General features: G+C 39.0%; 1 protein-coding gene across 1 annotated transcript in view; it reads right to left on the reverse strand.

The window, feature by feature from the left end:
* Positions 1 to 6,499: 6,499 nt before the first annotated feature.
* The window catches only part of CATSPERE (catsper channel auxiliary subunit epsilon), a 156,346-nt gene continuing 139,141 nt past the window's right edge, over positions 6,500 to 23,704 (reverse strand). The window contains exons 20-22 of the mRNA XM_055582101.1: positions 23,335 to 23,492; positions 15,678 to 15,731; positions 6,500 to 6,653 (exon numbers count right to left, since the gene is read on the reverse strand). Of these exons, the coding sequence (XP_055438076.1) occupies positions 6,500 to 6,653; positions 15,678 to 15,731; positions 23,335 to 23,492 (366 nt within the window). The remainder of the gene's footprint in view (positions 6,654 to 15,677; positions 15,732 to 23,334; positions 23,493 to 23,704) is intronic.

Genomic DNA, 23,704 nt, shown 5'->3' on the forward strand with positions numbered 1-23,704 from the left:
TAAAGTCTCTCATGTTTCAATTATTTCTCCATCTATTTACCATGAAGTGATGGGAGTGGATGCTGTGATCTTAGTTTTCTAAATGTTGAGCTTTAAGCCAGCTTTTTCAGTCTCTTCTTTCACTTTCATCAAAGGGCTCTTTAGTTTTTCTTCACTTTCTGCCATAAGGATGGTGTCATCTGCATATCTGAGGTTATTGATATTTCTCCTGGCAATCTTCATTCCAGCTTGTGCTTCATCCAGCCCGGCATTTCACATGATGTACTCTGCATATAAATTGAATAAACAGGGTGACAATATGCAGCCTTGACATACTCCTTTCCCTATTTGGAACTAGTCTGTTCCATGTCTAGTTCTAATTGTTGCCTCTTGACCTGCATACAGATTTCTCAGGAGGCAGGTCGGGTGGTCTGGTATTCCCATCTCTTGAAGAATTTTCCACAGTTGATTGTGATCCACACAGTCAAAGGCTTTAGCATAGTCAATGAAGCAGATGTTTTTCTGGAACTCTCGTGCTTTCTCAATGATCCAACAGATGTTGGCAATTTGATCTCTGGTTCCTCTGCCTTTTCTAAATCCAGCTTGAACATCCGGAAGTTCACAGTTCACGAACCGTTGAAGCCTGGCTTGGAGAAGTTTGAGCATTACTTTGCTAGCGTGTGAGATGAGTGAAATTGTGTGGTAGTTTGAACATTCTTTGGCATTGCCTTTCTTTGGGATTGGAATGAAAACTGACCTTTTCCTGTCCTGTGGCCACTGCTGAGTTTTCCCAATTTGCTGGCATATTGAGTGCAGCACTTAAACAACATCATCTTTTAGGGTTTGAAATAGCTCAACTGGAATTCCATCACCTCCATTAGCTTTGTTCATAGTGATGCTTCCTAAGGCCCACTTGACTTCACATTCCAGGATGTCTGGCTCTAGGTGGGTGAGCACACCATTGTGGTTATTTGGGTCATGAAGATCTTTTTTGTATAGTTCTGTGTATTCTTACCACCTCTTCTTAATACCTTCTGCTTCTGTTAGGTCCATTTCTATCCTTTATTGTGCCCATCTTTGCATGAAATATTCCCTTGGTATCTCTCATTTTCTTGAAGAGTCTTTCCCATTCTGTTGTTTTCCTCTATTTCTTTGCATTGATCACTGAAGAAGGCTTTCATATCTCTTCTTGCTATTCTTTGGAACTCTGCATTCAAATGGGTATATTTTTCCTTTTCTCCTTTGCCTTTCACTTATTTTTCTTAGCTATTTGTAAGGCCTCCTCAGACAACCATTTTGCCTTTTTGCATTTCTTTTTCTTGGGGATGGTCTTGATCTCTGCCTCCTATACAATATCATGAACCTCCATCCATAGTTTTTCAGGCACTCTGTCTATCAGATCTAATCCCTTGAATCTATTTGTCACTTCCACTGTATAATCATAAGGGATTTGATTTAGGTCATACCTGAATGGTCTGGTGGTTTCCCCTACTTTCTTCAGTTTAAGTCTGAATTTGGCAATAAGGAGTTCATGATCTGAGCCACAGTCAGCTCCCAGTCTTGTTTTTGCTGACTGTATAGAAATTCTCCATCTTTGGCTGCAAAGAATATAATCAATCTGATTTCGGTATTGACCATCTGGACATTGCCATCGTCAATACCGAAATCAGATTGATTAAGCTCAGATCTGAATGACAAAAAAATCAACCCTACAAATATCAGGAGACAAAGGGAACAGCAAAGCTAATTGTTTCAACCAATTAGGAAGCTATTCCACAAGTGCATGCCAAAAGGTGGCTTGGTTATTGGGGTAGTGAGGAACATCTAAGAAATTAATTTGAATATTTTGGAAGTAGAGTCTACAGGACTTGCTAATGGATTGGATGTTAAGTTTGTTAGAGACTACTCTAGGATAATTTCTAGATTTTTGACTTCAAAAATTGTGTGGATGATGGTGCCATTTATAAGATATGATAATTGGGAAGAGCAAGTGAGGAAGAGAAGAAGACTTAAGGTTTGGTCATTTTAAGTTGGAGATCCCTTTTAGACATCCATGATGTCAAGTACCAAAGTACATTTGTATGTAGAAAGAGAGAAATTGATAATGTAGGAGAGGGGGGATTTCCATGGGTGAAGTAAGAAGGGAAAGAGATCCAATGCATAAATGAGGGGTTGGCCTTTAGTCGGAGCAATGCTTTATCTGTACTGATAGCATATAAGGTGCATATGATGGCATGGAAGGTATAGAAGACAAATGAAGGCAGTTCTTTTCTGATTTGTTTTGATTTTCTCAATGAATAAGAGGCAAGATGATCACTGGAGAATTGGGGAGGGGTGGGATATAGGGAATTTGAAGGGAGCTGTTGCTGCTAAGTCGCTTCAGTCGTGTCCGATTCTGTACGACCCCATAGATGGCAGCCCACCAGGCTCCCCCGTCCCTGGGATTCTCCAGGCAAGAATACTGGAGTGGGTTGCCATTTCATTTGAAGAGAGAGAAAGTATTAAATAGGGAATACAAATATACTAGGGAAATAGTGTTGAATTGCCAGGCAGTGTTGAGTGACAGTAAATGCTGTGTGCATGACTGTCCTTAGGTTGTGGACAAAGTTCCAAAATTCTTTTTTGGTGTACCCAGCTGCTTTGTTTCTCTTCCTCACTGTGGCCTTCCTCTCTTCTAACCCAGCTGAACAAACTACAGGTGTGGGGAGAGGCAGGCACTCTTCATTAAACACATCATAACACCTCCTCGGAGAAGGCAATGGCACCCCACTCCAGTACTTGCCTGGAAAATCCCATGGAGCCTGGTAGGCTGCAGTCCATGGGGTCTCTAAGAGTCAGACATGACTGAGAGACTTCACTTTCATGCATTGGAGAAGGAAATGGCAACTCACTCCAGTGTTCTTGCCTGAAGAATCCCAGGGACGGGGGAGCCTGGTGGACTGCCGTCTCTGGGGTTGCACAGGGTCAGACATGACTGAAGCAACTTAGCAGCAGCAGCAACACCTCCTACTGAGGGCTCAAACTACTGGTTCATTTCACCTCTTACTCGAAACACTCCCTTTGCCCTTTGTGAGCTGAGCTACTCTCTCAGCATGCCCCCATCTCCAATCTCCGTTTCTTTTTTTAATATTTATTTTTATTTATTGGCTGCACCGGGTCTTAGTTTGTTGACAGTCACCCTTTCATTTGTCTTTATGCAGACACATCATTTTACATAGAGAGAAAAATCTCCATGCTATTTTTCTATTGTTTTCCTTCTTCTCCAGTTTTGAGAGTTTTTACATCTTCCCTCTCTACATCTCTTGATTCATCCCTTCTCCCCCTCCCACAGTGTACAGACATACTATGCACACGATGTACACAAAATGCTGTGTACCTTTCCATACCTTTTCCTGTGTTCTCATATCAGAACTTTTGTTTCATTTATATAATGGGATCATACTATAAAGACTTCCCTGCTGCTTGCTTTTCTCATTTAACGAAATCTTGCAGAAAATCTTCTAAATCAACACACTGATCAATATGGTCAATGAACAATCATTTACTCAACCGTTCACCTGCTGATAGACATTAATTCTCCCTCTAGCGTTCTGTATATGTATGTGTATGTATGTGTGTGTGTGTGTGTGTGTGTATATATATATATATAATTCTGAGTATATATATGTGTGTGTGTATATATATATGTGTGTGTATATATATATAATTCTGTGTATATGTGTGTGTGTGTGTGTGTATACACACATTGATGTATATGAAACTAAGGAGGGCATGGCTACCTACTCCAGTATTCTTGCCTGGAGAATCCCCGTGGACAGAGGAACCTGGCAGGCTACAGTCCACAGGGTCGCAAAGACTCAGACATGACTAAGCAACTAGTACAGCACGTTTATAAAACTATTTGATTGTATGTATATGTTGGTCTTCCTAACTCATGGATAAACTTCCAATTTCTAAGAGTGGGCCCAAGAGGATTAATATTTTTAATTGATCTTGCTAGATTGTTTTCCAAAAAAGCTTTAAAAATTCACTTTTCCTTCAGAAATGCTGAATTTTATTTTTTCTCATCCCTGATTCTCATTCCTTCCCAAAAGTGTTATCCTTCTGAGTTTTTGCCGTCAGGCAAGAAAAGTAACCTCACTGTAACTTTGGTTTATATCTTTCTGACTGCTGGTGTGATTGAACATCCTTGGTGGATAAGCACCTGATTTGGAGCCAGTCTGCCTGAGACTTCACTTACCAGCTGTGTGACCTTAGAAAAATTATTTACCCTCTCTGTGGCAGTTTCCTTGTCTCTATAATGGGATAATAATAGTTCCCATTGCATAGTATGGTTGAAGAGTATTAGATAAATCATTGGGACAGTTTCTGGCACATAGTACACAGTAAAAAAAAGTTTTTAAGATGTTTATTGGCTATTTGAATATGCTCTTCTGTGAAATGATGATATCTTTTGCTCATTTTAAATTGGATCATTTTCTTTCTTTTTTCCATCAAACATTTCTATCAGATCTCGTTTCAAAACCCCTTTCAATAAACCTTTTAAAGATGTTTTTCATATATGGCATATACCTTTCATGTTAAATTTAATTCTGTGTAACTTGTCACTATAATGAATAATTTTTATCATTTCTATTGCTAACAAACTGTTATATAAATATTATAGAGAAAAGGTATTGAATTTTAAATATTTATCTCATATCGAGCCATCCAATGGTCTTATTCTAGGAATTCTTGTTCCTAATTTTGGGTTTCCTAGGCATATAATTCGGAGAAGGCAATGGCACCCCACTCCAGTACTCTTGCCTGGAAAATCCCATGGACGGAGGAGCCTGGAAGGCTGCAGTCCATGGGGTCGCTGAGGGTCGGGCACGACTGAGCGACTTCACTTTCACTTTTCACTTTCATGCATTGGAGAAGGAAAGGGCAACCCACTCCAGCGTTCTCGCCTGGAGAATCCCAGGGATGGCGGAGCCTGGTGGACTGCCATCTATGGGGTCGCACAGAGTCAGACACAACCGAAGCGACTTAGCAGCAGCAGCAGCAGGCATATAATTAATTATTGAAATTAATTATCTCCTTTCTCCTCATATTTGTAATGATTATTTTCCTCTTGTAATATAAGAACCTTCAAAACAGTGATGAACAGGAGGTATCCCTGTCTTTCCTGATCTTAGTAAAAGGAGAAATTCTATATATGGAAATAGCTTTGATTTGTCCCATCAAATCAAATAGCAAGTCCCATCTTGCTCCTCATCTTCCATTCCCGATGTCTGTGCTATGGCTTTCAGACTTGTCTAGCTAGCCTCCACAATCACATGAAGCAATACTTTCCCCCACTATTTGGTGAGGGGAAAGAAATAAGTTTATGAAATTAAAGTCCAAGGAGGGAATGAAGAACATGGACTATGGTACCTCCCCCCGGGTGGGCCCTGCACAGCTAAAGCTCAGCACACCATGTATCTTCTGCTTTTCCTCCATAAGTCAGTTCTTTTAAGCACACACACACATACACACACACACACACAAGCTCTTGATCATTCTCCTCTAGTTGGATCTTCATTCTTCGAATATTAATTGTTTAGAAAGCTGTGGTCATGTTTGGACAACTTAAGAAGCTTATTTTGAGCATCAGAATAAAATTTGAAAACTTAAAATTAAGACTTAGAGCATTAGCTTCCTATTTTCAATATTATAAGTTATATTTCATATATATCTTTGACAGACTATTTAAATTCACATATTTATTAAGTCTTTTATACATAAATTAACTACAGCTTTATAAGGTTCATATGAAAAGTTTTATGCAAAATAATATTTGACACATTTATATACTTTCAAAAATTTACTTTCATTCTTAGGAAGGAGTGTAATAGCCAAATTTAGGTAGTTTTTAAAGTTTAAAAATTTTTAAAAACTAAAACTCTCATTTATTCTGAGAAAAAACAAAATTTAGAATACAGTTTGTCAGTTTCCAAAAAAGACATATCTACCATATGAATGAACCATTTCCTAAGTGTTTCCCCAAGAAAAATTAAAATCTATGTTCACACAACGACCTATAAAAAACTATTCATAGCAGTTTTATTTCTAAGAGTCTAAACCTAGAAAAAAATCTCAAATGTTAACCGATAAGTTAACCAACAGTACAACAGAACACTTAGCAATAAAAAGAATTATAGATTCATGCAAAAACATGGATTAATTTCAAAATCACAATGCTGAATCAAGGAAGCTAGGTGAGAAAGAGCAAGAGAACACAGCTATACAAAAAAAATTTTTTAAAGCTATTTAAAACTATATAGACTATCTTAAGATAAAAGTGAACACACTAAGGGTTAATTTAATAACATATATTATATATGAAAATATTCCTGTTTAGGATAATTTGAGAACAATTTTCAGATTTTGAATTTGATAATACTATGAGCTTATACTTAATATTTCTTGGTCAAAATACACTCTCCATGTAAGTATATATACATTTTCTACATTCATAGTAAATAGACTTTCATTTCTCTCAATTTTTCTTCTTTTTTCTTTTAGATTTGTGCAGTGGTTCATAAATATGTTTTTTATAAATCCTCATATAATGGAAGTAGCTCAGAATGAGAATACTGAAGAACAGTAGCATCAGGAGAAAGAGGAAAGCTGCAACCGTGTAAGCATTTGGACTGAAATAAGAAAAGAAAAGTCATTAGAAGTTGTTGCTCATTTTGGTTGTTAATTTAGTCAAATATTTTTTGAATGGCTAGCTGCTATGCCATTGTTCTCTGTCAGTGATGAATAAGATTTATAAGACATCTTGTCTCCCCTCACGGTGTTTACCTCTTAGTGTTTGAGGCTGACCAGAGAGGAAGATAGATCGTGTGACTGATGAACATGAGAAAAAGAGGCTATGGGAACCAGGTGTTAGGAAGGCCTTCCAATGGAGGTGACTTTTGAACTGAGATAGGTGAGAATTAACTAGATATGACAAGGATTAGGAGTATTAGTATGAGTTAGATAAAAATGTTAGAGAGTGGAGAAGGAGACTAAGGGTGGACTTAATATTTTAGGCTAAGGGAGATGCATTACAAGGGCATGGAAGCATAAGAAAACCTTAAAATCAGCCCCAGACATTCTGCAACTAAAACTAGTTAAGTGTGACTGGAATTTAGGTGCTAATGCTCAGTGATTAGGGATGAGGAATCATAGGTTGTTCAAGGTGCAAAAGACAGCTTTTATCAAGCTTCAGAGGGTGAATTTTAGTATAAAGGCAAGAGGGAGTTTCAGACATGTGATACAGCATTCTCATTTTCGAAGGATGATTCTGATTGTAGTGTGAAGAATAGATGAGTGGGATGCATGAATATGCAGGGAGACAACCATTTATGAGGTTTTTATAATAACCAAATATGGTGAGAGTTTTAATTGATTAGTGGCTGTAAAAATGGGGAGAAATGGATATATTTAAGGTATATTTAGAAGTTAGATCGGGTGATCTTGGTGATTAAGATGTGAGGTTTGAGAAATGTGTTAGAATAAAGGATATCTCCTAAATTTGGGGATGAGGTAACTCTGAGGATGGTAGCACCATTCACTGACATAGGAAATGCACAGGTAAGAACACTTTAGAGGGTATTTGTGAATATGATTGGCTTACTTTTGGGCATATTGAATTTGAAGTACAAGAGGGTCAGCCAGGTGTGTGTGTGTGTGTGTGTGTGTGTGTGTGTGTGTTGTACACTTAATAGATGCTACTTTCAGCTGGGATCCAGACCTCTTGCCTTTTCACCTCATGTGTCTCCCATCAGAGTAGACTTATTTCTTAAGCCAAACACTGCTGTTTTCTACTTTGTGTCCTGGTACCTGACTAGTTTTTAGTTCCCTTTTAAATCATAATTATTTGTTTGTCATTTTACACTTTTACCAGGTCCCCAGCCTTGTTAGTCTGACCTTCCTCCTCTGTGGATACAAGCTTAATCTAGCTCCAGTGAATCATTTCCTTCTTAGAAATTAATTAACTAATTTAATAAATGATCTGATATATGCCATGTACTGTGCTGGGTTCTGGTAAAACAATAATGGGTAAAAACAGACATAGTCTTCACCCTTAGAGAGCTTACATTTTAGTGGGGACATAACCATTAATCAGATGAGAAAATAAATATAAAATTGAATTTCTAATAAAAACAAAGTAGGAGAGGTAATGCAATGAAAGCTTACTATAGTAGGATTTAAACCTGGTGAATTGGTCAAGAAATGCCCCCACGAGGAAAAGATAATTATTCTAAACTTTGAAGAATTAAATGGAAGTGGATTTGGTAAAGTTAAGTAGGTAAGGAGGGGAAGGAAGAGATCCCAGATAGAGAAAATAGCGTATGCAGAGCTCCTGCTGTAGAACAGAGTATGGAGAAGGCCAGGGATTGAAAGAAAGTTGGTAAGTCTGGAGCTGAGAAAATGAAGGGAATATGATGCAAGATGAGATTGGAGCAGTAGGTAGCAGCTAGGTCAGAAAAGGTTTTGTAGGTCATGTTAAGAAGTCCCCATTTTAAGGAAAGAAACTTGAAAGTTTTAAGCTATAACCATTACAATGAAAAGAATAAAATACTTAGGCATATATCTACCTAAAGAAACAAAAGACCTATATATATAAAACTATAAAACACTGGTGAAAGAAATCAAGGAGGACACAAATAGATGGAGAAATATACCATGTTCATGGGTTGGAAGAATCAATATAGTGAACATGAGTATACTGCCCAAAGCAATCTATAGATTCAATGCAATCCCTATCAAGCTACCAACAGTGTTTTTCACAGAGCTAGAACAAATAATTTCACAATTTGTGTGGAAATACAAAAAAACCTCGAATAGCCAAAGCCATCTTGAGAAAGAAGAATGGAACTGGAGGAATCAACCTGCCTGACTTCAGGCTCTACTACAAAGCCACAGTCATTAAGACAGTATGGTACTGGCAAAAAGACAGAAATATAGATCAATGGAACAAAATAGAAAGCCCAGAGATAAATCCATGCACCTACGGACACCTTATCTTCGACAAAGGAGGCAAGAATATACAGTGGAGAAAAGACAATCTCTTTAACAAGTGGTGCTGGGAAAACTGGTCAACCACTTGTAAAAGAATGAAACTAGAACACTTTCTAACACCATACACAAAAATAAACTCAAAATGGATTAAAGATCTAAACGTACGACCAGAAACTATAAAACTCCTAGAGGAAAACATAGGCAAAACACTCTCCGACATAAATCACAGCAGGATTCTCTATGACCCACCTCCCAGAATATTGGAAATAAAAGCAAAAATAAACAAATGGGATGTAATTAAACTTAAAAGCTTCTGCACAACAAAGGAAACTATTAGCAAGGTGAAAAGACAGCCTTCAGAATGGGAGAAAATAATAGCAAACGAAGCAACTGACAAAGAATTAATCTTAAAAATATACAAGCAACTCCTGCAGCTCAATTCCAGAAAAATAAACGACCCAATCAAAAAATAGGCCAAAGAACTAAATAGACATTTCTCCAAAGAAGACATACAGATGGCTAACAAACACATGAAAAGATGCTCAACATGACTCATTATCAGAGAAATGCAAATCAAATCCACAATGAGGTACCATTTCACGCCAGTCAGAATGGCTGCTATCCAAAAGTCTACAAGCAATAAATGCTGGAGAGGGTGTGGAGAAAAGGGAACCCTCTTACACTGTTGGTGGGAATGCAAACTAGTACAGCCACTACGGAGAACAGTGTGGAGATTCCTTAAAAAACTGGAAATAGAACTGCCGTATGATCCAGCAATCCCACTACTGGGAATACACACTGAGGAAACCAGAATTGAAAGAGACATGTGTACCCCAATGTTCATCACAGCACTGTTTATAATAGCCAGGACATGGAAGCAACCTAGATGTCCATCAGCAGACAAATGGATAAGAGAGGTGTGGTACATATACACAATGGAATATTACTTAGCCATTAAAAAGAATACATTTGAATCAGTTCTAATGAGGTGGATGAAACTGGAGTCGATTATACAGAGTGAAGTAAGCCGGAAAGAAAAACACCAATATAGTATACTAATGCATATATATGGAATTTAGAAAGATGGTAACAATAACCCTATATGCGAGACAGCAGAAGAGACACAGATGTATAGAACAGTCTTTTGGACTCTGTGGGAGAGGGCAAGGGTGGGATGATTTGGGAGAATGGCATTGAAACATGTATATTATCATATGCGAAACGAATTGCCAGTCCAAGTTCAATGCATGAGACAGGGTGCTTGGGGCTGGTGCACTGGGATGACCCAGAGGGATAGGATGGGGAGGGAGGTGGGTGGGGAGTTCAGGATGGGGAACACATATACACCTGCGGTGGATTCATGTCAATGTATGGCAAAACCACTACAATACTGTAAAGTAATTAGCCTCCAATTAAAATAAATAAATTTATATTTAAAAAGTTTTAAGATACTAAAATTAGCATTAGGAATCTACTGCAATAATTCAGATCAGAGATAATAGTAAATTGAATTAGAGAGGAGTAGTGGTGATGGGTTTGGTAAGAAGTGGATTCATTTAAGGGCAATTTAAGAGGCTAAATGAATGAGAGTCAGTGACTAGATGAGCTGGAGGAGAGAGAAAGAGAGATATGAGTGTGAACCTAGGTTTCGTGTTTTTCAGTTTTGACAGGTGTCTGGCTTGTGCAGTTGGTTCTGCTATTTCCTGAGAGAGGGGACACTGGAAAAATAGGGTTGCCATATTGTTCAATTCCAGAGGGCAGCATTCACATTATAGCCTATGTGAATGAATTCTCTGGGAACTGCAATGACGATCCATAGAGCTGAATGCAATTACATTGATGAGTTAGTTTTAGAGTAAGACAAATAATGGGGTAAGGGAATGGGTGATAAGATTATGAGTTCATTTTTGGACATGTGCAGTCTGACAAGTCTTTGAGATATCCAAGAGAAGAGGTTAAATAGACAGTGGGATATATGGCCCTGGGTGGGGTTAGAGATATGGTTTGGGAGTTGTGTATTTATAGATGCTAATTGAAATCATGGGTATGGATGAGCTTGCCAGAGTGAGCAGCTCAGAAAACCAGGACTGAGCCCTCCCTAAAGAAGGTCAGCATTTAATGGCTGGTGATATAGGTTGTAGGTTAAGGCTCTTTACTAGAAAGAAAGAGAATGGCTACAGAAGGCTAGGAAAACCTATAGAGCTATATGGCAGCCAAAGGCAAAGTCAACTCTAATGAATGCTCAAATATAATGTGGACTGAGCAGTGTCTGTCAGATTTAGTGTAGGCCAGTTCCAGTTCAAGACGGTGACTAAGGAACCTCCTGAACTTACATCCTCCCACAGACATACCTGTCCTACAGCTATGTGTAGAACAATTCCCTCCAAAAGAAAACCAGAAATTCACTGAGCAACACCTACACGTTGGGTGAATAAGAAAAACCCACCCACATAAAAATGGGTAGGGAGAGACTGAGGCACCATCTCACCCAAAACCCCATCCTACCAAAGCAATATACAATGGAGAGGGAGCTCACAACTCTTAACTTCTCCCTAAGAGGTTTGGATCTAATATCCAGTACCTCAACTTTTGAAACTTCCACCTGAGGGATGGGACCCCTAAACACCTAGCTTTGAAAGCCAACTGGGCTTCATCCATGAAACCCAGAAGGGTAGAGCAAACAAATGGGCTCCTGAGAACTCTTGGTAGCTAACCCCCTCTCTCATTATCCATCCCTCCCTCTCCACCCCAGCACAGAACCAGCAGACTGAAATGCTCATTTCCCAATCTTTCCACAAAAGAGTTGTTGTTGTTCAGTTGCTAAGTTGTGTCCAACTCTTTGAGACTCCATGGACTGCAGCAGGCCAGGGGTCCCTGTCCCTCACCATCTCCCGGAGTTTACCCAAGTTCATGTCCGTTGAATTGGTGACGGTATCCAATCATCTCATCCTCTGCTGCCCTCTTCTCCTTTTGCCTTCAATCCTTCCCAGCATCAGGATCTTTTCCAATGAGCTAGTTGCTTATCCTAGAAGCTGCCATCTGAGGGCTAGGCTCCTAACATAACATTAATCTAGGGGCCTCCCCAGAGACTGGGGAAGCTAGCAGGTGCCCTCCTGCTGCCTCTCCCCAGGTCACCTGAAATGATGATATCTCTGCAATGATGCTGTGCATTCTTCTGATGCCCCAGCTTCCACGGCTGTTCCTCAGGGGGACACACCACTTGATCACCTGGCTCTGGTAGGCAGCAGAGCTTAAGTTCACTAGTCCCACAGGACTGTGTCAGAGAAACTATTCTTAATTGGTTATTCTCTCAGGGCTCAGCACAGAGGGAAGAGAAAGCAAGGCCCATCTTCCAGTCTTTTTCTAAAAGTAGTCCACTTGTAAACTGTGAAAGCTGCTGCTTGCGGGTCCAGCTTCCAGCCAATCTGCATCTAGGTTCTGACTGAGATCCTCTCTCTGGGATACTGATAGGTCTTGGTACACCCTCAACTACTGGGGAATGCTAAGAACTAAGAAGGCAGCTTGGGCAATCACAAGGGTTTAAAGGACAGCAACTAGGGCTGGGCCAAACAGTAAGTTCCATCTCCTACATAATACCACTCCTTCTTGCTGGGAGAAGTGGCTGTTTTATCTATTGCGCAGAAACTAACACAGAAAAATCAAGGAAAATGAAGAAACAGAAAAATAATTTCCAAACAAAAGTACAAGATAAAAACTTCAGAAGCAGACCTTCATGAAATGGATATAGGTAATTTACCTGATAAAGAGTTCAAAATAATGGTCACGAAGGTGCTCACTGAGGTCAGGAGAACAATGCACAAGCAAGTGAGAATTTCAACAGAGATAGAATATGTAAGAAAGTGCCCAACAGATTTAGTGCAGGTCAAAGCGATTCTAATGAGAAGTAATGGGTGGAGTGATAAGATAGAAAGCAGGCTGGATGGGTTAGCAAAATAGGGATGAAATATAGGGAATTGGGGCTTCCCAGGTGGTGCTGCTGCTGCTAAGTTGCTTCAGTCGTGTCCAGCTCTGTGCGACCCCATAGACGGCAGACCACCAGGCTCCCCCGTCCCTGGGATTCTCCAGGCAAGAGTACTGGAGTGGGGTGCCATTGCCTTCTCCCAGGTGGTGCTAGAGGTAAAGAACACACACGCCAGTGCAGGAGACATAAGGGACTTCGGGTTCAATCCCTGAGCCTGGAAGATCACCTGGAGTAGGAAATGGAAACCCAGTATTCTTGCCTGGAGAATCCCATGGACAGAGGAACCCGGAGGGCTACAAGTTTGACAAGACTGAGCACATCAGTGTTACTTCAGTGTCGAAGTAGTTGTTACAGAGGGTGGAAACTTTGGTTGACCAGAGAAAGAAAGATTTCCAGGTAGTGTTGGTGACTTATATAAAGTTGGTGATCAATTTGCCCTGTTGTGTAACTTTCTTTACTTGGCTTATCAGATGTCACTGCAAAGAAAGTAGGTAGTTTGGGGCTTGTCAAGAGGGGGCGCCACATTCTAGAAATGTAAGAGAGTACTGCTGCTGCTAAGTCGCTTCAGTCGTGACCGACTCTGCATGACCCCATAGACGGCAGCCCACCAGGCTCCCCTGTCTCTGGGATTCTCCAGGCAAGAACACTGGAGTGGGTTGCCATTTCCTTCTCCAACGCATGAAAGTGAAAAGTGAAAGTGAAGTCGCTCAGTCGTGTCCGACTCTTAGAGACCCCATGGACTGCAGCCCACCAGGCTCCTCCGTCCATGGGATTTTCCAGGCAAGAGTACTGGAGTGGGGTGCCATTGCCCTCTCCTAAGAGAGTACTAGAAAGTAGTTATTAAAACAGTAGGCCTTGTCTGAAATGTAAGAAAATAGGAAATAAAAAGGAAGAGGTTAGAAGTTAGAGGTGAAGGGACTTCCCTGGTGGTCCAGTAGCTAAGACTCCATGCTCCCAATGCAGGGGGTCTGGGTTCTATCTCTGGTTAGGGAACTAGATCCCATGTGCCACAACTAAGAGTTTGCAGGCTGCAACTAAAGATTTTGCATCCTGCAACCAAAAAAAAAAAAAAAAGATACTACATGCCTTCATTAAAAGAAAAAAAAATGTAGAGGTTAAGGTCCCAATGAAGGTGAAGAAGAGTTGTAGTGGGTGTAGCTGAATTAGCCAACTGGGAATGTCTGAGAATAAGATGTCTGAATTGATGCTTTAGTAAGCAGAGAAGTTATGTTAGTATTGATCATGCCTCAGACATAACATTGGGAGAGGATGGCCAAAGTACGGTGCAGGAGGGGGACATCAAGGATTAGGAAAGGCCATGATGGGGGGTGCTTGCCATAGAGGTGAAAACAGGATGGCATTGAATGAAGGGGAGTTTGGAGAGGGTGCAGAAGTGAGGACAGAGAAAGGACAGGGGTACAGCAGATGCCAGGAACCTCAAAGAATAAGTGTTTTAAAATTTTGTTTTCTGTTTTTCAGAAGAACCCTGATCTGCAAGTAGTGATGGTGCTCTGTGGCACAGACAGAGCGCAGAGGACAGGACTTAGGTGAACTTGCTGGTTAAACAGTGACAACTCCAAAGGACACAGTGCAAAACTTGAGGTGGTTGAGAATTGGGCCAGAAAGCAAAGAAACAGTAAGATCTTTGCCTCCTAAAAACTGATTTCCAGTCACTGGTTTGCTCATGAAAAGGGCTCTCTTACCACCAGCTAACCTCTGCTCTGCCTCTGGACCTTTCAGGGCTCAGGCATGACAGAGACTGAACTGCAGTCACTAAACTAAAGGACTATCCCTGTGTTGCACCATATTCTCTGGTTGCTGAAATCCAGCTCCTGGGAGGTGAGCTGGGCAAATACGTGAGATCCCTTAGTAGTGAGATCTCCTTTTACTCTTTCCTCTCCTCCCTAACTCATCAACTCCCTCCCCCCTCTGTTGGTGGATACTTGCATGGACAAATGTTCTTAATATTCATCTAAATCAAACGTATAGACCTAATGAGAGAGAAGTTGCTGCAAAAAGGCTATGCATGTTTCCCAAAGTTACTTATTATTAGAAACAGGCATGACTTATCTCATTTGCAGATTATTCATACCATTAACCTCCCATTAAGGAGGTTAAGGAGTCAGTAATATTTAAAATAGGGCCATAAGTAGTTTAATTGTTCATGGTCCACTCTTGTTTAATGTTTTCCAAAACAAAAAAACAATAACATAAGACAGAGAAACAGAATCATCTGCAGTCCCAACTTTTGTGTTAAGACTTTTTCCTCTGCTCTCGAAGGAAACTAAAGCTGAGTCCAGGGAAATGCTTTTCCTACCTGTTTCCTGTGTGCATGGGAATGATGACTGGTGGTCAAGGCTGACCCAGAGTCAGCAGGGGCACAGCCACTGCCTCCTTTCCGTCCCCACTGCTGCAGTCTACCATGTGCCCTTAGGTGGAGTTGAAAGTCACTTTTGATTGGGAAGACAATGGCCGTTGAGGAGGATGAGCATAAGGGGACCTGAGGTGCAGTAACAATTCTCAGGAATTCCTTCCTGCTGTATCCTTGGTATAATAGATACATACAACCTTTAGGATGTCACATATAGGACAGAGTATAAAGGTCCCAGGAAAAGAGGGGAGAGCTGTGTTTCCTTTTCTGTATCTTTCCCGAATTAAAGCCTAATTAGGCACCAGTCATTACCTGGGAATCACTCCAAAGGTCTCTATTGCAAATATAGTGGTTAGGTTACAGAAACTGCAATATAGAAAAATATTAAAGATTAGATTAAATACAATATATAAAAGACTCTGGCCCATCTCTATGGTAACCAAATCATGTATAATCTTAGTTAAGGTGTCATTTTCTTTTTTATTTTTTGTTTCAAGATAGTAATTTTATTACTACCAAAAGAAATTTTAATCAAACTGAGTATTGCCTTCCATTTTACAGAGAAAAAGCTCCACTGTAATGAATGGGAATTATGAATGAAATATATTTTAATGTATACTCCTTTCTTTGTTCTCTTGATAATTTTACTGCAAATTCACAGTGGGTAAACTGATGTGGAAGAATTGCTAAGCATTTTGTTTCCTTCAGTGGACAACTTCACTAATCTCATTAGCTTTATTTTATTTTTTTGCGTTTTTTTAAAATCGAAGTACAGTATAGTTGATTTACAAGGTTGTGTTAATTTCAAGTGTAAAGCAAAGTGATTCCATTATACATTTATCTATTCTTTTTCAGATTATTTTCCCTTATAGGTTATTATAAAATATTGAGTATAGTTCCCTCTGCTAAACAATAGATCCTTGTTGTTTATCTATATTATATACAGTAGTCTTTATATGCTAACCCAACCTTCTAATTTATCTCTCCCATCTTTTTTCCCTTTGGTAACCATAAATTTGCTTTCTATGTCTGTGAGTCTATTTCTGTTTTGTGAATAAATTCATTTTTGTCTTTTTTTAGATTCCACATATAAGTGATATTATATGATATTTGTCTCTGTCTTGCTTATTTCAGTTAGTATGGTAATCTCTAGGTCCATCCATGTTGCTGCAAATGGCATTATTTCCTTCATTTTTGTGTCTGAGTAATATTCCACTGTGTGTTTGTGTGTGTGTATAAAACATCTTCTTTATCCATTCATCTGCTGATAGACATTTCGGTTGCTTCTATGTCCTGGCTATTGTAAATAGTGATGCAGTGAACATTGAAGTGCATGTATCTTTTCAGATTATAGTTTCCTCCAGATATATGCCCAGGAGTGGGATCCCTTGATCATATGGTAGCTCTATATTTAGTTTTTTAAGAAACCTCCATACTGTTCTCCATAGTGGCTGTACCAATTTACATATCTACAACAGTGTAGGAGGGTTCCCTTTTCTCCACATCCTTTCTGTGAAAGTGGAAGCTGCTCAGTTGTGTCCGACTCTCTGCGCTATATTTAGTTTTTTAAGAAACCTCCATACTGTTCTCCATAGTGGCTGTACCAATTTACATATCTACAACAGTGTAGGAGGGTTCCCTTTTCTCCACATCCTTTCTGTGAAAGTGAAAGTTGCTCAGTTGTGTCCGACTCTCTGCGAGCCCATGGACTATATATAGTCCATGGAATTCTCCAGGCCAGAATACTGGAGTGGGTAGCCATTCCCTTCTCCAAGGGATCTTCCCAACCCAGGAATCAAATCCAGGTCTCCCACATTGCAGACGGATTCTTGACCAGCTGAGCCACCAGAGAAGCCCTAGCATTTATTATCTGTAGACTTTTTGGTAATGGCCAGTCTGATGGATGTTGATATTAACCCCTTATCAGATATATAATTTGCAAATATTTTCTCTCATACTGTAGGTATGAAGTCAAGGATCCTGATTCCTCCAGCTCCATTTTTCTTTCTTAGGATTACTTTGATTACTTGAGGTCTTTTGTGTTTTCATAGAAATTTTAAGATTTTTTGGTTCTAGTTCTGTGAAAAATACAATTGGTAATTTGATAATGATTGTTTTGAATCTGTAGATTGCTTTGGGTAGTATAATCATTTTGGCAGTATTGATCCTTCCAATCCAAGAACATGGTATATCTTTCTATTTGTATCATCTTCTTTAATCAGTATCTTATAGTTTTCTATAGTTTTCTTATAGTTTATTATAGTTTTCTTTTCTTATAGTTTCTTTAATCAGCATCTTATAGTTTTCAGAGTACAAGTCTTTAGTCTCCTTAGGTTTATCCCTAGGTATTTTATCTCATAATTTAGCATATTTCTTGGAATGAGATAGTATATAACTAAATAAACATTAATATATGATTTCATCTATCTTCATGTGGGAGAAGAGAGAGGAAAAGAACTTAATTTTATTGAGTCCTTGCTATGTGTCCAGCAAAATTAGAGATTTTTACCCAGATACATCATTTAATCCTCAGAATAAAGATAGGTTTTACTGACTTACTTTACAGATAAATAAACTTAAAAAGACTGCTATTTGCTTAAGACTAGATAGTTACTAGTGGTAAAATTTGGATTCAAACCAAAGTAGACTCTCTAGCATAATGTTCTCAAGGTCCATTGATATTGTTTCAAGTGACAAGATATCCTTCTTTTTATGGCCAGATAATATTCCACTGTACATATACCACATTTTCTATAACAATTCATCCACCCTTGGGCACTTACATTTGTTCCATATCTTGGCAATTGTAAATAATGCTGCAGTGAACATTTAGTTCAGTTAAGTTCAGTTGCTCAGTCATGTCCAACTCTCTGCAACCCCATGGACTGCAGCACGCCAGGCTTCCCTGTCCATCATCAACTCCTGGAGCTTGCTCAAACTCATGTCCATCAAGTCAGTGATGCCATCCAACGATTTCATCCTCTGTTGTCCCCTTCTCCTCCTGCCTTCAACCTTTTCCAGCATTAGGGTCTTTTCCAATGAGTCAGTTTTTCACATCAGGTGGCCAAGGTATTGGAGCTTCAGCTTCAGCATCAGTACTTCCAATGAATACTCAGGACTGATTTCCTTTAAGATGGACTGGTTAGATCTCCTTGTAGTCCAAGGGACTCTCAGGAGTCTTCTCCAACACCACAGTTCAAAAGCATCAATTCTTCTGTGCTCAGCTTTCTTTATGGTCCAACTCTCACATCCATACATGACTACTGGAAAAACCATAGCTTTGACTAGACAGTAAAGTAATGTCTCTGCTTTTTAATATGCTGTCTAGGTTGGTCATAGCTTTTCTTCCAAGGAACAAACATCTTTTAATTTCATGGCTGCAGTCACCATCTGCAGTGATTTTGTAGCTCCCCAAAACAGTCTCTCACTCTTTCCATTATTTCCCCATCTATTTGCCATGAAGTGATGGGACCAAATGCCATGCTCTTAGTTTTCTGAATGTTGAGTTTTAAGCCAAATTTTTCACTCTCTTCTTTCATTTTTATCAAGAGGCTCTTTAGTTCCTCTTCACTTTCTGCCATAAGGGTGGTGTCATCTGCATATCTGAGGTTATTGATATTTCTCCTGGCAATCTTGATTCCAGCTTGTGCTTCTTCCAGCCCAGTGTTTCTCATGATGTACTCTGCATATCAGTTAAATAAGCAGGGTGACAATGTACAGCCTTCAGGTACTCCTTTTCCTATTTGGAACCAGTCTGTTGTTCCATGTCCAGTTCTAACTGTTGCTTCTTGACCTGCATACAGTTTTCTCAGGAGGCAGGTGAGGTGGTCTGGTATTCCCATCTCTTTCAGAATTTTCCAGTTTGTTGTGATCTAAATAGTCAAATGCTTTGGCATAGTCAATGAAGCAGAAGTAGATGTTTTTCTGGAATTCTCTTGCTTTTTCTGTGATCCAGTGGATGTTAACAATTTGATCTCTGGTTCCTCTGCCTTTTCTAAATCCAGCTTGAACATCTGGAAGTTCACAGTTCATGTACTGTTGCAGCCTAGCTTGGAGAATTTTGAGTGTTACCTTGATAGTGTGTGAATGAGTGAAATTGTGTGGTAGTTTGAACATTCTTTGGCATTACTCTTCTTTGGGATTGAAATGAAAAGTGACATTTTCCAGTCCTGTGGCCACTGCTGAGTTTTCCAAATTTGCTGGCATATTGAGCGCAGCACTTTCACAGCGTCAGTTTTTAGGATTTGAAATAGCTCAGCTGAAATTCCATCACCTCCACTAGCTTTGTTCGCAGTGAACATGGGGGTGCATATATCTTTTCAAGTTGGTGTTTTTGTTTACTTTAGATAGTATAGAGGAATGGAATAGTTGACTCATATGGTAGGTTCTATTTAATATTTTCAGAAACCTCCATAACTGTTTTCCATAATGGCTACATAAATTTACATTCCCACCTACAGTGCACAAGGGTTTCCTTTTCTTTACATGCTTATCAACATTTACCTCTTATCTTTTTGGTAACAGTCATTCCAACAGGTATGAGGTGATATCTCACTGTGGTTTTGATTTGTATTTCTCTGATAATTAGTCATATTGAAGACCCTTTCATGTACTTGTTGGCCATCTGTATGTCTTCTTGGCAAAAATGTATAATTAGTTCCATTTTAAAATTGGATTTTTTTTTCTTTTTGATATTGAGTTGTATGAGTTCTTTATATATTTTGATATTAACCCCTTATCAGTTATATAATTTGCAAATATTTTCTCTCATACTGTAGGTTGCCTTTTCATTTTTTTGCTGGGCAGAAGCTTTTTAGTTTGAGGTAGTTTCACTTATTTTTTATTTTGTTGGTGTCAAATAAAAAAATACTGCAAAGACTCACATACAGGAGCTTACCATCTATATTTATTTCTAGGAGTTTTATGGTTTTAGGGCTTATGTTGAAGTCTGTATTCCATTTGCAGTTAATTTTTGTGTATGGTGTTAGATAGTGGTCTAATATCATTCTTTCATGGGTCTAATTTTCCCAACACTGTTTTTGAAGAGATTGTCCTTTCCCCCACTGTATATTCTTGGCTACTTTGTCATAAATTAAGTGCCTGAATATGTGTGAGTTTATTTCTGGAGACTTCTGTTTTATCCCATTGATCCATGTGTCTTTTTATATGTATATCATACTGTTTTGATTATTGCTTTGCAATATAGTTTGAAATCAGGGAGTAAGATGCTTCCAGCTTTGTTGTTCTTTCTCAAGACTGCTTTGGCTTTGAGGGATCTTTTGCAGTTGCATACAAATTTTAGGATAGTTTGTTCTATTTCTGTGAAAAACATCATTGGAATTTTGATAGGGGTTGCTTTGAATCTGTAGATTGGTTGGGTAATATGGAACTTTTTCTTCCTCTTCTTTTTTTTTTGAAGAGCTTTCCACTCAGCTCCTTTTCTCATACCCTCAGTTCCTTTTCTGTGGGTATCTCTTATAAGCTCTTTTCTTCTAGTATGTCAGTTAACTTATTCACTGTGGAAGATGCTCACATTTATATTTTCAAAACTCTTGACCATCAGCTATTCTCTCCAACTCTAGTCCTAAAGCATCTGTCTATCAATGTGGGAGACCTGGGTTTGATCCCTGCGTCGGGAAGATTCCCTGGAGAAGGAAATGGCAACCACTCCAGTACTCTTGCCTAGAAAATCCCATGGACGGAGGAGCCTGGTGCAGGCTACTGTCCATGGGGTCGCAAAGAGTCGGACATGACTGAGCAATTTCAATTCACTTCACTTCAGGACATCTTCACTCAGATATTTCATTGTCCTCTCATATGCAAAGTCAGAACTCTTATCTCATTATTTCCCGCAAAGCAAAACCACCTCATTATCTACTGTGGTCAAAGAAAATACCATAATTTTTAATCACCTAGTCTAGAAAACTTGAAACCATATAAATTCCTTCTTTTCCTTCATTTGGCACATTAAATCAATATAATATCTCTTTCCCTGATAACTATTTATTAGACTTTTTCCTTTCCATTCTTACTGGCAACACAGCTTCCTTTGATCCTTGTCTTGTTAATTCCATTTCTCTCATTTATCTATAATTTATTTTCTGTTCATAGGATTCTTTCTTCACAGGCTAATTTTCCTAGAACTACTCTCTCATCACAATGCTCCTCTAGTAAAGATACTAAAGAGGCTTTCTAGGACATGGTTTGAGATTGACTTCAACATTATGAATTGCCTTGGATTAATTTGCATCCTTCGTTTTTTACCTTCCCCATGCAACGTATTGGGTTGGCCAAATGAACGAACTTTTTGGCCAACCCTAAATTTTCCACCTTTTTTCACGAGCCATATACAGTATGTTAATGTCCAGCTCAATTCCATCATTAGTGTGATTTCTTTCATTTGAAGGGTCTGTCTTAGTTCTCTGACAATATAAATTCTTAGTATTCCCTGTCCTCTGGGAAATTTTCTGCTGATGCTCAATATTTATTTTTCCGATCTCTGAATTATTTTTGTGCCTATCAATAATACAAGTGATTATATTTGAAAAATATGTGTTTGCTCTGATTTAACCTCCTTTGGTCTTATGTGTACCCTCCGCTCTTCCTTCCCCAACCAGTTTAATTACAAGCATCGTGAAGGCTGAGATTATCCTTATGCTCTATTTTGCATCTATCGTAGCAATGAAACATAGTAAAGAACTCAGAATATTAACTGTGAATAGATTATGTTGAACGTGAAATCCTCTCTCTTACTGCCACAGAATGTTTACCATGATTGCCCCAAAATGAAAAAGCAAATATGACACGAATACTTCAGTGATATTGTGGGTTCAGTTTCAAACCACCACAATAAAGTGAACACTCAATAAAGCGAGTCACACCAAGTTTTTGGTTTCCCAGTGCATATAAAAGTTATGTTTACACTATACCATAGTCTATTAAGTGTGCAATAGCATTATGTCTAAAAAAAGAATGTACTTACCTTAATTAAAAAATACTTTATTTCTCAAAAATGCTAACCATCATCAGAGCCTTCAATAAATCATAATCTTTTTGTTGGTGGGGGGTTTGAAATATTGCAGGAATTACTAAAATGTGACACAGAGACATGAAGTGAGCAAATGCTGTTGGACAAATGGCACTGATCAACCTCGCTGACCAAGGGTTGCTACAAACCTTCAATGCAGTATCTTTGAAGTACAGTAAAGCAAAGCATAATAAAATGAGGTGTGCCTGTAATTGGATAGCTGGGTGATAGCAAATTAAATCAAGAAAATAAAAATGTAATTTTTAGAAACTAACAGTGGAAACAGTGGCTGACTATTTTTCTGGGCTCCAAAATCACTGTGGATGGTGATTGCAGCCATGAAATTAAAGGACGCTTGCTCCTTGGAAGGAAAGTTATGACCAACCTAGACAGCATATTAAAAAGCAGAGACATTACTTGGCCAACAAAAGTCCATCTAGTCAAGGCTATGGTTTTTCCAGTAGTCATGTATAGATGTGAGAGTTGGACTAAAAAGAAAGCTGAGCACAGAAGAATTGACGCTTTTGAACTGTGGTGTTGGAGAAGACTCTTGAGAGTCCCTTGGACTGCAAGGAGATCCAACCAGTTCATCCTTGAAGGAGATCAGTCCTGGGTGTTCATTGGAGGGACTGATGTTGAAGCCAAAACTCTAATACTTTGGCCTACTTTGGCCACCTGATGCGGAGAGCTGACTCATTTGAAAAGACCCCGATGCTGGGAAAGATTGAGGGAGGGAGGAGAAGGGGACGACAGAGGATGAGATGGTTGGATGGCATCATGGACTCAATGGACATGGGTTTGGGTGGACTCCGGGAGCTGGTGATGGACAGGGAGGCCTGGCGTGCTGCGGTTCATGGGGTTGCAAAGAGTCGGACATGACTGAGTGACTGACCTGAACTGAACTGAATGCTAAAACTATTATAATGCAACATTTATATTCACCTATAGTTTGGATCCAGGATCTTCACACGAAACACATACATTCCAGAATGGTCCAAGGGCCAAACCAAATGGTTATAGTTAGACTTGTTGATAATCTCATATGGTTGAGTTAAATCTCCTGGTTTTCCAATAGCATAAGAAAAACAATGCTTATAGTTCTGAATAGAAAACAAAAACCTTAAGGTCATTATCTGAATTTTATAAACAAAATTATATTCCCATATGTTTATTTTATTTAAAGATATAATAATTATTCCCATCTCTTCTATCATTTTAGTGCTGTGTATTAATAGTATTTTTAGAGGCTATCTTGGGTTAAAGTCTGATTAAAAGTGAAGCTTAGTGAAAGCAAATACTTTATTTGCAAACA

This window comes from Bubalus kerabau, chromosome 5 (assembly GCF_029407905.1).
Source record: "Bubalus kerabau isolate K-KA32 ecotype Philippines breed swamp buffalo chromosome 5, PCC_UOA_SB_1v2, whole genome shotgun sequence".
Classification (NCBI taxonomy): Eukaryota; Metazoa; Chordata; class Mammalia; order Artiodactyla; family Bovidae; genus Bubalus; species Bubalus kerabau.